The sequence below is a fragment of the Macadamia integrifolia genome, chromosome 12 (assembly GCF_013358625.1).
Source record: "Macadamia integrifolia cultivar HAES 741 chromosome 12, SCU_Mint_v3, whole genome shotgun sequence".
Classification (NCBI taxonomy): domain Eukaryota; kingdom Viridiplantae; phylum Streptophyta; class Magnoliopsida; order Proteales; family Proteaceae; genus Macadamia; species Macadamia integrifolia.
In genome coordinates, this window is record NC_056568.1 from 11,580,743 (window position 1) to 11,596,987 (window position 16,245).

Sequence of the window (16,245 nt, forward strand, 5' to 3'; positions counted from 1 at the left end):
CTGCAAGAAAATGATAATGCCTCAAGGGCAAATGCCAGGTTATTGGAAAAAGGTTGATGTTAATTGAAAAAGTGCCAAAGAATTCTGAATAATTTAGGTGGCATAGTTGTTGTCAATTTATGACAAATCCTTAAAGCCTCTTTTTATTCCTTAAAGGTGTGTACCATGTAAGATGGCATTAGGAAGATAAAAAAAAAAAAAAATAGTGAGAGAGTTCAATGATGAAAGTGAAGATGCCAATAGTAATCACAAATGTGGTAGGTAGTACCCAACAATAATAATGAGACATATATTAGAAACAAATTGTACATCGAATTGAATATTAACAAATGCTCCTATTATGTTTTTTATTTTTCATATAACTATTTGGTATTACCTTTATAAGAACTAGGGAGAGGGTTTCCTAGGTTGTAATGTGGGAGGGGAATCTCTCACGTTGCACCAACGCATAGAACAATATCATTCACATGAGGCCTACATGATCAAGGTAAGAGAGAGAAAACAATAGAAGAAAACCCATGTGAGAAGATGATAGTACATTGGCATTGTGAGAAAATTTTCCCTCAAAACCATTATGGATAAACTCGCATTTGAACAATTTTTTATTTTATTTTTCATTAACCTGATGGACCTTCATGATGTAATTTTGAGTAGGTCCCAATCAATATTATGTGGGTCATTTCTTTATACATGATATAAATGGACTTTTCAGAAAAAAGATCTCTATTAAAGTTTTAGGCTTGCAAATTTATTCTACAGATAGGCATGCTAATCGATTTTGTTTACTAGTAATGAAAAAAAAATCTATTTAACCCAAGGCTCTCTTTGGTTCAATTTGCATTTAGATTTTCATTGAATTCTATAATAAGTCAACAACTAGGTTTTTGGTCAAGAAATTGAAATTATAAGACTGTACATGTCACACCCCGTTCACACAGAACCGGACCGGTGACTAGGCTAACACCTGTTAACCCAAAACCTGTCAGGATCATCTGTTGCAATAACCACTACACAGCATACACACAACTAAGAAAGCAAATTCTATATTTCAACGGAAGTCTTACCTGTATATATCTATAAATACCTCAATACTCTTGATGCCCAAATTATATTACATAATACATTTACATGTGGGGCCGTAGGTGTGATATATACACAAGAATTACAATTTAAATATCCAAAGCACAAAATGGGTAACATCACAAAATAATCAAAAGGAATCCCAGGTTGGTATTCAATGTTGCTGTCCCGCAACACAACTCTCGCACGAGCACTCGGTCCCATGCTCAAGATCTTCAGGGACCCACCAGTCCTCAGCTAGAAACTCCACAGTGGGTCCCGACTCTAGCTCTTCAGCCAGATAACCTACAAAATCATCTAAAAATGGTGTGTACATGGAATGAGCTCACTAGTTCAGTAAGTGAAAAGAAAGACCGAGCAATCATTCGCAATACAAATGCACCTATATTTATGGAAGTCCATTTTTATAACCTAGATCACCTAAGTATCACATCTAAGTCATAGGTTATGTGCTACTCACAACCACAATACACATATGCCCCAGGTATGAGTCGTGAACTCCATCCCACCATACGCCCATAGGGTTGTCGGAGAATGCCAGCCATGGGTACCGTAAAACTAAATTCTTATTCCTCAACGATAGTAAAGTAAATTGATGTTTCTTAGCAACATTAAAGTAAAATGGGCTTTGCCTTGTATTAAATTAAAAGTAGTATAATTGGCCCTCTGATTATATCACCAAAGTTACCGACCTGGCGTACTTCTAACCACCGCTGTTGGTACACAACCTCAGGCTTCCCCCCAGTGATATACCCAACACTTAAACCCCTACTGAGAAGGGTCGTAGCACAAGGATATATAATTCCTAACCGCATGCTCCTATATGAGATAATACAACTGCATAGTACCACCGCATCCTATTCTACGGGTCACCAATGCATTCGTTTCCAAGCCGGCTATGGCCTTTAGTCTAACAATGCATCATATTCAATAATTTAAAGTCATCCATCTCATAACTCAAAGCAAGAATAAACATTTAATAATTAAATATATCAGTATATCAAGTCATAAATGAATTTCATAATGCACACGTCAATGCATGCAAATGGCATTCGTGAATGACTAAACTACACACAATAATGAAATGTTGACATGGCTAGTCTAAAAAAATAATAAAATGATGCAAAAACACTCAGAAAATAAAGTCAATGTCCTCTTCCCACTTACCTAATTGTGTACAATGATCACCCTTAGTACGAGGAAGATCCGGGGTGTAATGACGTGAGTTTTTAGTAAAACCTATCATAAAAGAGTTGAGTTTAGTACACCTCTACTTTAAACTTATAATTAATGAGGTACGATGATCCCAACGCATTTATAATCATCAAAGGAGGTTGCCCGATAAATTTGGCCCCAATCAGAACTTGAAGGGTCAGATTGGTAGGTCAATTGACGGGCGAGGTACCCTTCGATCCTTGCCCACCGCTCGACTCAGGGGCCCTATAAGGACCAGTGGGCCAGGAGTGGCAGGCCAAGTGCCTATCAGTCTTTGCTCGCCACTCGACCTAGGGGCTCTGTCTAGGTGCCCATCGGTCTTGCTCGTCGATAGAGCCATTAGCCCATCCAGGACAGGCGGGCTCTGGATTGGTGGGTTTGACCATTTTCAGGCACCCACCACTCAGAACCGAGATTTTATTGTTCACTTCCATTCTTCATCCCACCTTAGGGAAACCACCAAGTGTCGATTCAATCACATTTTTCATCAATCTAAAGTGTCATATTGTGATTCTAACATAGATCTAGGACCAATTCAAAGTTTTAAGCTTGGATTTTACCTCTTTGCTCAAGAACACTTCAAAAACCCTAAATTTCTTCTCTAGCTCAAGAGATCAACAAATGCTTCTCAAATCTTATAATTTCTTCCTCTAAAACCTTCAAAAACATCATGTAGGTCCTTCATTAAACCTTAGATTCATCATCTCAAGTGGAATTAACAAGATCTAAAAGATTCCTAACCAAATCGAAGGGTTTCACTTAGGGTTTCTTGGGGGATTAAGAAATATAGATTTTACTCACCTCAAATCGTAGATCTCGAGATAAGGATCACTAATCAGGCGTCGAAATCGAAAAATTCAACCTCGGTGAGGCACAACGAGCATCTTCTTCCCTTTTCTTCCTCCTTTTGCCCTTCTCTTTCTTTCTTTTCTCTCTCTATTCTTTACTCTTCTCACCCACCGTGTAAAACAATAAATAAGGGGAAAGAAAAGTAATAAATGCTATTTATACCTGTGTCAAAATATCTAATGACCAGACTGGTAGGTCACACAGGTGGGTTTGACCCACCTATGGCCACCTACCAGTCGGCCAATACTTAGCCCAAAAATTTGGATTTTGATGGAGCTCGGCCCTGACATGTATTTCACTCTCGGTAATTGACCCAAATGCATACTCAATACAAAACATGGCTACGTACCTTTATTATGCGTACATGGCCTTGTGATACATGCAAATGCACGACTTGGGGACGTGGACTTCACTAGCTACTTACTCTGACTCGTCTGGCCAACCCAAATTTAGAGTCACCATTGCCATCATGTTCTATAGGGTACCCGACTCAACTCGCTCGGTTCAGGTCCTGCAAGACCAAACCGAACTAACCGGATAATTAGACCGGGTTTAGAAAGTAGGGTATCACAGTACTAGTTGAAAATATTCTAGCATAAAAAAATCCATTGGATATCTCAATTTCGAGAATGGATTCTTTTAGTAGTCTTATTCCTTCACATAATTAATCAAGGGAGGTCACAATTATTTGTTGAGAGAATCCTTCGTGTATTGCCTTTTGTACTCGAAGATTTCACTCTTTCTCTTTGAATTTCTTCTCATGCAATCTCTTTCACTTGTTGAGACGACTGGGAAATATTTGTGATGATCCACTAATTGATTCAAGCATATGTAAATCAAGAGGCCAGGAGTTGCAAAGAGGGGGTGGAGTGGGAGTTGTGTAGAGAGGGTAAGGCTAGGATTACAGGGGGTTGCAAAGTGATACATACCTGTTACATATCTTAGAAAACAGAGTTGAGAGAAAAGGAAACATTGGCTTTATAGAGGGGACCTCCTCAAACAACAAGTTGTTTATCGGGTTTAAACTTCATGCCCCTGATAGAGTTGGACGTACATTAAATAATAGATAACCACAACAATTGAGTAAGTTACAAAAACTCCAATAACCACACACATAATTCTCACCATTACCTAAAAAGGGAAAAAATGTAAGACAAGTTTTGTGGCAATTAAATTAGATATGGTGAAAGCTTATGATAAGGTCGAATGGGGCTTTATCCTAGCTATATTCAAAATTTATGGGATTTGGAGAAAAATTGATTGATATGATTCGAAACATCATTCGCACTAATTCATTTTCCATTAAAATCAATGGCTTAGGGTTCAATCACTTTACGGCCTCAAGAGGAATCCGACAAGGATGCCTTGTCAACTTTTTTCTCTTTATCATTGTTATGGAAGATCTCTCTAGATTTTTGGCTACATATAGGGATCTCAACCTCTTCAAAGGAATCAAAATTGTCAGGTATGCTCCCGAAATCACCCACCTTTTTTTTACTAATGATAGTTTTATATTCTGTAGAGCTAATCATGATGACTTAGCCACTATCAAATGTATTCTGGAGCTGTTCTCAGACCTTTCTAGGCTCACCATTAACTTTGAAAAAAGTGGCCTAGCATTCAACTCCAACATTGATGTCCCCACCAAAAATCAATTGTGTAAAGCCATTATGATAAAGGAAATGGATAATAATTCGATCTATCTGGTTACCAATCTATTCCATCAAAATGCTAAAACTCTCTCATTTTCCAAACTCTTAGAAAGAGTTAGAGGTAAAATCAGCCTATGGAAATCCAAAATGTTGTCTTTTACTGGGAGAAGTGTTATGCTTCGATCCACTCTAGCCTCAACACCCTTATATCTCATGAACTACTTTGCACTTCCAAAAAACATTTGCAAGAAGTTGGATTCCATTTACCTTCATTTTTAGAATGGAGACCCAAATAAAAAGAATAAATGCTATCTCATTGGGTGGAAAACAATATGCCAACCCAAGTCGAGGGGTGGCCTCGGAATTAGAGACTCGGAAACTCATAACTTGGCCCTCCTCCTTAAGCTAGGCTGGAGACTATTAATCAATGAAAATTGCTTATGGGTCAAGACTCTAAAGGCTAGGTACTTCCACAACAGATCTCTATTTGACCCCAAAACATTGAAGGCTTGTGGATCCTTTTGCTGGAATAGCATTATTAGGATCATCCTTCAGCTAAAAAAGATTGTTATCAGAAAGATTGGTAATGGAATTAATACTTCCTTTTGGGATGACCCATAGGTACAGAATGGAAACCTCTTTCTCGATCTGGTGAATTTTAAAAATACAGATCCTTGTATTACAACTGTTAATGACACCATGATCAATCTGCATTGGAATACTGAACTATTAAATTCGATACTGTCATGACATTGAGATCATAGCTCAGGTCCAACTTTCCCAACAAAGGGATCAATGGTGGTGTTTGCTCTAGAAAGAGCGGTCCTTTAAGACTAATCTGGCCACAACATTTGTCAAGGACAATTCGCTGACAAAATTTAATGGTTGTTCCTACAGGTGCATGTGCGTCTCTCCATGCACAAGGTGGTGGCAGTTTTTCTGAAAAATCAAGATCCACCCCAAATTTAAACTCTTCCTATGGAACCATTAACAATGGTTTATCCACCAAGGATATCATATCCAAATGGGTGGATATGGATCCCACTTCTAGCGGCTGCCATGACAAGAGGGAGACCATGATCCATGTTTTATTCGAGTGTGAATTTGCAAAGCGGGTTTGGGCGGCTGGACCAGTGGGCTTTAAACCAGATAATATTTCGATTTCAGATGTGAATAAAATGATAATGTACTGCTTCAACTTAGGTCTCATCCCCAAGAAAGACCAAACATGGTTCTTTTCTATTTTTTTGTTTACCGATTACTTTATTTGGAAACACAGAAATCAACATTTGTTCTGTGATCAACAACCAGATTTACACCAAAAAATCAAGCAGATTAAATTATGGATTTCTTACGGGATGGCCAATTTGGAAACCAAATCACAATCTGATTGGATGCAATCAAATGTGACTCTAACCCCACACACAGACACAAACATCATCATCATGATCAGTGTCAAGGATACAGTGGGAAAAACATTAGCATGGACTTTATGTCTTATTTCACATGGAAAATGTCTATTAATGGAATTTTACTTTTGTATGACAGGAAATGATGGTGAAGTGGAGGCTATAGGGTTGCTCCAAGGATTAACCAAGGCATGAGCATGGCAGATGAAGATAGATCAGGTATGGAGCGATGCGAAGGAGATTGGATGGCTGTTACAAAACAATCATAATCCTATGCTTAATTTATGGCTTAGAACTTTGATTTTAGTATGTATAGAATTAGATAACCACTCTACTTACCCCAACTTTTGTATGACAACTAATGCTAAGTACATGGGGGACCTCAAAACTCTAGCCAAAGAGGCACTATTGAAGAAACAATATCAGTCGAATATGCTATGTAATAGTCCCAAGTTTAGTTAATCTATCCATGTTTTGTTTGAATAAAAAAAAAAAAAATTCTCACCATAACTCTTAGACATACAAGAACTACACCCACACTCCATAGTAGGTAACTCACATAACTACAACAACTAAACACTACACAAGTAACTCCATGATAGATAACTCATATACCAACTGTATGCTATATGCTACTCGTAACTCCATGATAGATAACTCACATAATTATACCAACTATATGCCATACGCTACTCATGTAACTCCATGATGGATAACTCACATAATGGCACCAACTACAAACATAAGTCCATAATAGATAACTCACGTAACTACACAGCCACATATATAACTCCCTACTTCCCATGCAACAAATGCATGACTCATGCATAAGTGCATACAATAGAAAATAGGGTGATTTTTTGCTTTACAAGATGAAGCATGTTTGGCTTGGTTGAGAACCTACTTCATCTCATTTAGAGATAATTTTGGAATTTTCAAGATTTACTTTCTACTTTATCTTTCATTAATAAGTACACGTATAATTGTGGTTAACACAATTACCCTCTTCTCCCTCTCCTACAAGTTCTACCTTTAACTCATCTCATCATTAATAATTAACTATACATTTTTCACAATTAATAACTACATATAACTATCCATGACTTACATTAATTACAATTTACATAATATAATGCATAATTACCCATTCAGCCACGTAAGCAATCTCTTGCAAGTAAACCTCCCAATCATATAAGCCATGCGTGCTAGCTTATTTAAGCATGTACCATAGAGGGGATGGGGAAAGGTAGAGAAAGTTCTCGTTCTTCTTGTCATAGGTCATTTTTTTTTCCTTGTAATCTCATTGGGTCAAATGCTCCAATATCGAATGCTTAAACATGAACCTAATAGAGAGGCATTGCCTTGCTCTCTAGCCAAAATGAAGATAGAGGGATAAAGGGAAAGAAAAGAGAGATGATGTTTTTTATACTTTAATCACAATAATAATTTAACCCACATATATATATTTTTTTTGGTAGAAATTTTTACCCATACCACACATATTTACCAAAATTTAGCATGATATATGTTGATTTAATTTCGAATATAAATATTGAAATAGCTCTCCAACTGTTTTAAAATTTATATTTACTAAATTGAGTGCAAAAATCAAAAGAATGAAATTTCAAATAATTCTCTAAAATTAAAATAGAAATTCAACTAGAGAGAGTTAAAATAAGTAAAAAATATTTACCCAAAAAAAAGAGTAAAAAATAGAAATAAAAATATTTTTGGTAGAACAAAAATAGAAATAAAAATAAAAAAGCCAAAATCTTACACGGACGCCCATAAATTTAACATGAAACTCGCGTGGTGATAAAAGTCTTCGTCACAATAACTAGAAAAGACAAGTCTTTGTCAAGGCGGCTGCAAATGCAATTAGGAGCCCATCATGGTTCAGTTTATATCAAAGGTCAAGAATCGAATCGGTTAGAACCGGTTCGATTCAATTCAGATCTAATTGGTACTGAATCGATCCGATCCAACCGATTCATGAGAGCACAATACCAACTCCGAAGAGGTAAGAATCGGGATCATTGATCCCTATTTCGATACGAATCGGACGATTCACGATTCTGGAAACCATTGGTTCTTCTGTGGACCGTTGTAAAACCAGAAAACCTTCTTCTCCCTTATATATAAAGGGGGAACACAAAACCCTCTTCATCTCCGTTGTGTTTCAGTTGCAACTCGCGCCCTTTGTTGCTTCTGCCCTGCAATGGAGGCTCTGGGTTTTTCTCCTTCACACGCGCAGCTGCTGCGTTCGAATCGCGTGAATTCTATCTTCACATCTTCCATTAGGATCTCATCAATAGAGGAGAAGCCCCAGAAGAAGAAGAAGAAATCATTCGTCGCTGCTACATTCGTGAAGGGAACGCCGCCTCAGGTCTCTCAGACAGCCTCGTCTGTTATCTCTACCGAGAAAACGATTCAGAGCTCTTCTTCTTCAACTTCTCCCCTGAAGAAGTACCTTCCCGAGTCTTTGCAATATGAAAGCGGCAAACTTGGTGGGGTACCGGACGGGATGGTGGCCACTGACAATGATGGGTCTCCCAGTGCTCCTCATTACTTGATCGATATACTTTCTTCCAAAGTTTACGACGTCGCTATCGAGTCGCCGTTGCAGTATGCAACGAAGCTGTCAGAGAGGATTGGCGTCAAAGTTTGGCTTAAGAGGGAGGATTTACAGTCTGTGAGTTTTTTTTTTCTTTTCCCTCTTCTCCTGCAATGTTCATTTTATAAAATGCAGCTCTATATTTTTTTTTCTTGGATTTTTTAGTTATTTTATTTTATTTTGTTTCTTCTATTGGAATTTTCATGGGATCAAATGTTGTTTCAAACTTTCAATGTGAAAATTTTTAAGCTTTATGCATTTTGTGAGAGTAGAGTGTATTCTTTTTTTGCGTAATTGACTTAAGAGTTTGATGTTGAAAAAATGTGTTCTTTTCTTTTCAATGATACCCGTGTAATATAATCTTCTCGTTAGGGGGCTGTGATAATGGTTCAAATCTTAATGCAATTCGGTATGAATTTCCAGTTTTGTGTCTGAAGTAGGGAATGAAGGTGTTTGGTAGGATAGATTAAGATGGTATGAATGGTTGAATATGTAGGTTTTCTCATTTAAGCTGCGAGGAGCCTATAACATGATGGCCAAACTTTCGAAGGAGCAGTTGGCCAAGGGAGTCATTTGCTCATCTGCTGGTAACCATGCCCAAGGGGTTGCATTGTCTGCCAAGCGGTTGGGTTGTGATGCCGTGATTGCTATGCCTGTTACCACCCCAGAAATTAAGGTTCTTTTTTGTTTTCTTGTTGCATTTAATTTGACTGTTCTTACTTCTTTCATTCTTTATGATATTAATCTTTAACCCTTCTTATGTTGAAACTCTCTGTTGTTCAGTGGAAGTCAGTTCAGAAATTAGGTGCAACCGTTGTTCTTAAAGGGGACACCTATGATGAAGCACAAGCATATGCCAAAAAACGCGGTGAAGAGGAGGGTCGCACCTTCATACCTCCATTTGATCATCCGGATGTTATTGTTGGGCAGGGAACAATTGGGATGGAGATTGTGCGTCAAATGCAAGGCCCACTGCATGCCATCTTTGTGCCTGTGGGTGGTGGGGGGCTGATAGCTGGAATCGCCTCATATGTAAAGGCTGTTCGTCCAGAGGTTTGTGAGTTGCTCTCATAAACCTTGCTCAATATTGTGAAATTCTGATATCTTTTCAGTGTTTTAAGTTTACATCAGCGTGGGGGAATTGGAATATATATATATATATATATATGGGTATGGACGTATCTCATGTTGATTAGGTGCCGTGCAGTTTTACGGCTTCATTGTTTACTTATCATTTTTGCCCAGGATCAAGAGAACTTTGACCTCATTGTACTAAGGCCCTGCTTTTATATCTGGTTTGCATTGCAGCGGTGTTTAATCCTGTTGTGTGTATACCATATTTTGGGACGTTTATTGTCTCTTGACGTTCGCTGGATTGTGAAGATATTAGCTTATTTCTTGTCTGGTTGAAATGTTTAAATTTATATGTCACCAGCTTTCATGTTTTTCATTATATGTTCCATTTAATGGTTGTTGTGTATCGGAGAAGGAAGCGATCAAATTGATGGCATCAACACCGTAGTCTTGAACAGTTTGAATAATTCTTTTATGATATTCTGAGGGTGTCCTAGCTCCTCGGTAATCTCTTTAATTATAGGGAACATATTAATTTTGAGAGTGAATTTAAAAATTGAAAAATTACGAGGAGCTTCATAGTTTTGAACCCTCCCCCCCCTAATGCAGGAGTAGATTACAAGAAACTACCCCAACAGTTTATAACCCCAAATAATACAAATAGGAGCAGGAAACAAAGAAATAAGACCATCAAATAAACCCCCAAGGATACAACACCAATGCAGGAGCAAAACCAGCCCAAAATCCAACCCGATAGGAGAGAGAAAGACCTGCTATAGAGCTGGAGAGAGAGAGGTGCGGCCAGGTCTGTAGGAGTCCGATTGAGCTACACTCTTGGGCGTAGATAGTCCCTAGGGAGGGTACAAAAACCTCCAAAGTTGAGAGGATTCTGATGGCTGGTTGTGAAGTTACAAGCTTTCTTATTTTTTGACCTAGTAGAAATAATCGTAGGCTTCAGGAGAGAAATCAATTCTAGTTTGTAACTTGAACCGATCTAAACTTATGAATACTCACAACAGCAATAACTTTAGGATAAAATAGAAAACTTTAAATAAGAAGAAACAAAGGAAAAAGTGGGGGAGGAGTGGCTGTCTCGGCCCGGGCTTCTCACCCACAGCTATCCCGGCTGTTCTAAGCAATTGACTGCAATTATTCTTTATTCAAATCTGAAATTATAAGTACATAGACTCTTCTATTTATAGAGGGCAGAATAGCAATCATGCTACTACTATGAGCTAGTTTCCCAATAGGACTAGATACTTCTACTTCAACTAGGAGCTAGTTTCCCAATAGGACAAGACATTCCTATTACAACTAGGAATTCAAAATTGGACTAGGAATAATAAACCTATGTGGAAAACAAATAGAGTCGTAAGACAATTTGGACTCGACATACCACTTACTCAACTCGATGGGCCCAATGGCCCACTAATTAATTAAAAACAACTACTAATTATTCCCCTAGCCGATGGGCCCATTGGATCCTTATTTGTACTTAGTCACTCAGGTGGACCAAGTAGGGGTTCGGCTGGCTTCTTGGTTGGACCCTAGCCACTCAGGTGGACTAAGGCTGGACCCTTCTTCCTCTTATATTTCCTTCCATAATGTGCATCTACATTAGCCCCCCCTTTCTTAGAATCATTCAACTTCGATGAATGGGTAAGGGACATGTAATGCTCATAGAGGTCCGTGTCAAGGCGTTGAAAGTCATCGGCATAGATCCAAGTACAATCCTCTTGTGGTTAACCTTTCCATTTGATGAGAAAGGAGTAGTACCTTTTGCCCCACGAACTGTGGTGAACTTGTTGTCGTGAACATCTTCGATGACATTATCTTTAGGGTTTGCAAATTGAGGAAGTTTGAGGGTGTGTTCAGTGTCACCGTCATCAGAATGGTGTCTCAAATATATTCAGATCAGCTACATTGAAGACATTGTTGATCTTCAGAGTAGGAGGTAGCTCTAGCATGTAAGCATTAGTGCCAATGCACTTCAAAACCTTGTAGGGACCCATGTTCTGAGGATGGAGCTTGTGCACTGTACCAGGAGGAAACCTCTCAGGTGGAATTCGAACCATTACCATATCACCAGGCTAAAATTCCACGTAACGACGATGTCGATTGGCAGTTGCTTGGTATCCGTCATTGCTAACAGTGATGCGACGACGAATATCAATATGTACCTCGGTGATGTGTCTAAGGAACTCACCGGCTTCCACACTAATATGGGCCTGAGGTGGCAAAGGTACTAAGTCAACCGGTCATTGAGGCTGCAGTCCAAAGACAATCTCAAATGGTGTACGACCTGTGGTGCGGTTGACGAAACTATTATAGGCGAATTCAGCAATGTCCAGTATAGATGGCCAAGTCTTTTTATAGTCTCCGACTAGACATCGGAGTAAGTTGCCAAGACTTCTGTTCACCACTTCGGTCTGTACGTTTGTCTGAGGATGGAATGCAGTGGAGAACTTGAGTTTAGTATTGGTTTTCAGCCATAGGGTCTTCCAGAAGCAGCTCATGAACTTGACATCCCTATCTGAAACAATTGTCTGTGGTAGACCATGTATGCGCACTATCTCTTTGGAAAAGAGTTTGGCCAAGTGACTTGCATCAAGAGTCTTCTTGCACAGGATAAAGTGTGCCATCTTGGAGAAACGATCTACTACCACAAATATGGAATCATACCTTTCTCGTATAGGTGGTAAGCCTAGGACAAAGTCCATGCTTATGTCTTGCCAAGGTGCGTGTGGAACGGACAGCGGTGTGTACAATCTTGTATTCTTCTTTTCTCCTTTGGCAAGTTGACAAGTGCGGCATCTCTGTATCACATGTTGCACATCCTTTAAGAGTTGAGGCCAAAGGTATAAGTCTTTCATCATAGAGTTTGTTTTGTCCTTGCCAAAGTGTCCACCTATTCCTCCTCCATGTAGCTCTCGAATCAAGTGATGTCTCAAAGAGGTGTTTGGGATGCAGAGGCTAGTGCCTTTGAAAAGATACCCATCATGTATAGCAAATTTTGTCATCCCGTCCTCCTTGTAGGTGGTTGTATACTTCTGAAAGATCAGCATCACTAATGTACTCCTCTTTGATGTGTTCCACTCCAGCACTTTGTACTGTGAAGGTGTTCATCATCATCATCTTTCGACTAAGTGCAACAACCACTTGATTCTCCTTCCCAGCTTTGTACTTGAGAGTAAATACGTATCCTTGTAAGTATGAGATCCATTTAGCGTGCCGATCACTAATGGTCTTTTGTGAGTGCAAGTATTTGAGTGCTTCAGGATCTGAATAGAGCACCTCTTTGCCAATTAAGTTATGCTTCCAATGCTTGAGGATTTGAACAACGGCATGGAGTTCTAAATCATAGGTAGAATACCTTCTTTTTGCATCATTCAACTTCTCACTGTAGAAGGCAATCGGATGGCCCTCTTGCATAAGCACTCCTATCCCAACATAAGATGCATCAGTAGGCACTTCAAACATAAGATCAAAATTGGGTAGTCTAAGCACTGGTGCTTCTGTCATCTTTTGTTTGATCAAGTTGAAAGATTTAGTGGCTGCCAGAGTCCATTGAAATGGGACTTTTCCCCATTTTGTGCATTCTGTAATTGGGGCTACAACGACGCTGAAATTCCGGATGAATCGTTGGTAAAATGAAGCAAGACCGTGAAAGCTACGAACCTCGGTCAAGGTCTTTGGAATAGGCCAATCAACGACACTTTTTACCTTCTCCGGATCAGCTTCTATGCCTTGTGAATACATAATAAAACCAAGGAAGATGACCTCGGGCAGCATAAAGGAACATTTCTTCAAGTTGATGTACAACTTTTCTGCCCGTAGTACTCTCATGACACGTCTCAGATGCTCCAAGTGTTTTTTTTGTGCTTTGCTGTATATTATTATGTCATCAAAGTACACTACGAGAAATTTTCCGATGAAGGGTCGTAGTACATGTGTCATCACCCTCATGAAAGTGTTAGGTGCATTGGTGAGGCCAAAAGGCATACCCTTCCACTCATACAAGCCTGCTTTTGTTTTGAAGGCTGTTTTCCATTCATCCCCTGGACGGATTCGAATTTGATGGTAGTCACTCGGTTGATCAATCTTTGAAAAGATGGAGGCTCCTGTCAACATGTCAAGCATATCATCCAAACGAGGAATAGGAAATTTGTACTTTACCATGATTTTGTTAATGGCCCGGCTGTCAATGCACATACGCCATGATCTGTCTTTCTTTGGTGTCAATAGGGCTGGTACTGCACACGAACTCATGCTCTCAACCAAGAACCCTTTCTTTAATAAATCATCCACTTGTTTCTTGAGCTCGGCATGCTCTGTAGAACTAAGACGGTAAGTGGGCAGATTAGGGAGTATTGACTCAGGCACAAGGTCAATAGCATGCTGAATATCCCTCATCAGTGGTAGTATATCAGGTAATTCCTCTGGCACCAAATCTGAAAAATCAGCAAGTAATTGTTTGATTTGTGGGGGATGTTTTACTTCTATCACTGGTTCAACAGCCTTAGTAACAAGAGCCTATGATTAGGCTGGTTTTTTCACTAATGGTCAGGAATTCTCTATGGGGCAGCACACATAGCTTGTTGTCCACAGTGTTCTTCTTGTTGAAATTTTTTTGCATCGTTGCTTCTTTTGCTCAGTGGTTGTTTTGGAAGAGGTCTTAGCAACATTCTTTAAGATATGTTGTCTCCTTAGTTGGGCAGCCCTTAACTTGTCTTTTACTTGAGGTATGTTGAGTGGGTTTAGAATGAATGGTTTGCCTTTGTGATCGAAGATGCATTGGTTCTTAGTACCTCCCACTAGCACATTGTTGTCATATAACCAAGGCCTTCTAAGTAGTACAGTGAGGACCATGGGGATGACATCACACCATACACTTCATAATTTGATACCTTTAATGGGACTGAACACCGTTGAGTTACAGCCATGGTGTTGTTGTCTAGAAGAGATACGTTGTATAGCTGTGGATGGGATTCAGTCTTAAGCTTTCCGTCAATGACAAAGGCCTGAGATACCATATTCACACAACTTCCACTGTCCACAATCACTTGAGCTTTGAGAGGTCCACTAGACATTAAGGTAGAAGATATTGTGCCTCCTCCAGTTTTCACCCTTAGTTTCAGACACTAGGATTCTTCCAACCACATTGACATAAACCTGAGGATCATCATTCTCTGGTGTAAGCTCATCTTCCAGTTCATCCTCCTCTCCTTTAACTGCAACATTAACAGTCCAATCATCATCCTGAGGTTCGTGGATTTGTAAATCCGGATTGGATTCGATGGCACTAATGACAGAGTTGGATCGTCCCCGTTTAGGGCAGAATTTTGCCGTGTGTCCAGTCTTTCCACAACTGTAGCATTTCACAGATCCACTCTCCCTTCCCATTGGAGCCTTCCCCTTATCCTGTGTATCTTGTGGAGCTTGCGTAGGAAATCCAGTGGGTTTGGTTGGTACATAAGGCTTTTTATTGTCAGTTGGCTGGATGTACCTTCTGGAGGTTGTTTTGATCAGATCCTCCGCTTCTAGTGATTTATCAAAACAAGTACTTAAGGAGGGTATCTCGATCACACCAAGCTTCTCACGAATATTATACCTTAACCCCAGTTTGAAATGGGATATGAGCAGTTCTTCATCTTCTTTATGGGCACTTGTTCGTGAAAGCAGTTCATTAAAACGATTAATATAATCTCCTACAGTCATAGTACCTTGCCTGAGAGTATTCAGCATGTAGTAGAGCCGACGTCGGTAGGTGGATGGTAAGAATCTATAGTTAAGGATAAATTTCAAGTCTTCCTAGTTGTGAGGCATCTGACGATTGCGGATCAGCCTATTCTCTTCATTCCTCCACCAATCCTTAGCTCCACTAGTTAACTTAGTGACAACTAATTGGACTTTCCTTTCTTCAAGCATACGGTACCACCGGAAATAGTCATCAAAGGAAGTTACCCAGTCCTAGTAGTAGAGGGGATCGTGCCTCCCATTGTACTCTTTCAATTCTAACTTGACCTTGTACGTATCGTCATGATGATAAAGCTGATTGTCATACTCATCATACTCATCATTTTGAGCTGGGACATTTCTTCTAAGTTGCATAGTGACTTTTTTGGGAACATTACCAATGTAATTAACAGGTTGAACATTAGTTTGGGCAACAGTTGGTTGGGTGTTAGAGTGGGCAGCAGTATTCTCTTTTAGGTCAGCCAACTGTTGGTCATGTCCATCCAACCTTGTAGACAAAGCTTGGATTGCTTTTATCACATCTTGAAGGGTGGGTTGGGGTTCTTTTGTTTGAGCCATAGCTCTGATACCACTTAATGCAGAAGTTAATTATAAG

At 39.4% G+C, this 16,245-nt stretch overlaps 1 protein-coding gene across 1 annotated transcript in view; it reads left to right on the forward strand.

The window, feature by feature from the left end:
- Positions 1–8,356: 8,356 nt before the first annotated feature.
- The window catches only part of LOC122058420 (threonine dehydratase biosynthetic, chloroplastic), a 16,870-nt gene continuing 8,981 nt past the window's right edge, over positions 8,357–16,245 (forward strand). Inside the window, exons 1-3 of the mRNA XM_042621103.1 lie at positions 8,357–8,897; positions 9,316–9,495; positions 9,603–9,872. Of these exons, the coding sequence (XP_042477037.1) occupies positions 8,424–8,897; positions 9,316–9,495; positions 9,603–9,872 (924 nt within the window). The 5' untranslated portion in view covers positions 8,357–8,423. The remainder of the gene's footprint in view (positions 8,898–9,315; positions 9,496–9,602; positions 9,873–16,245) is intronic.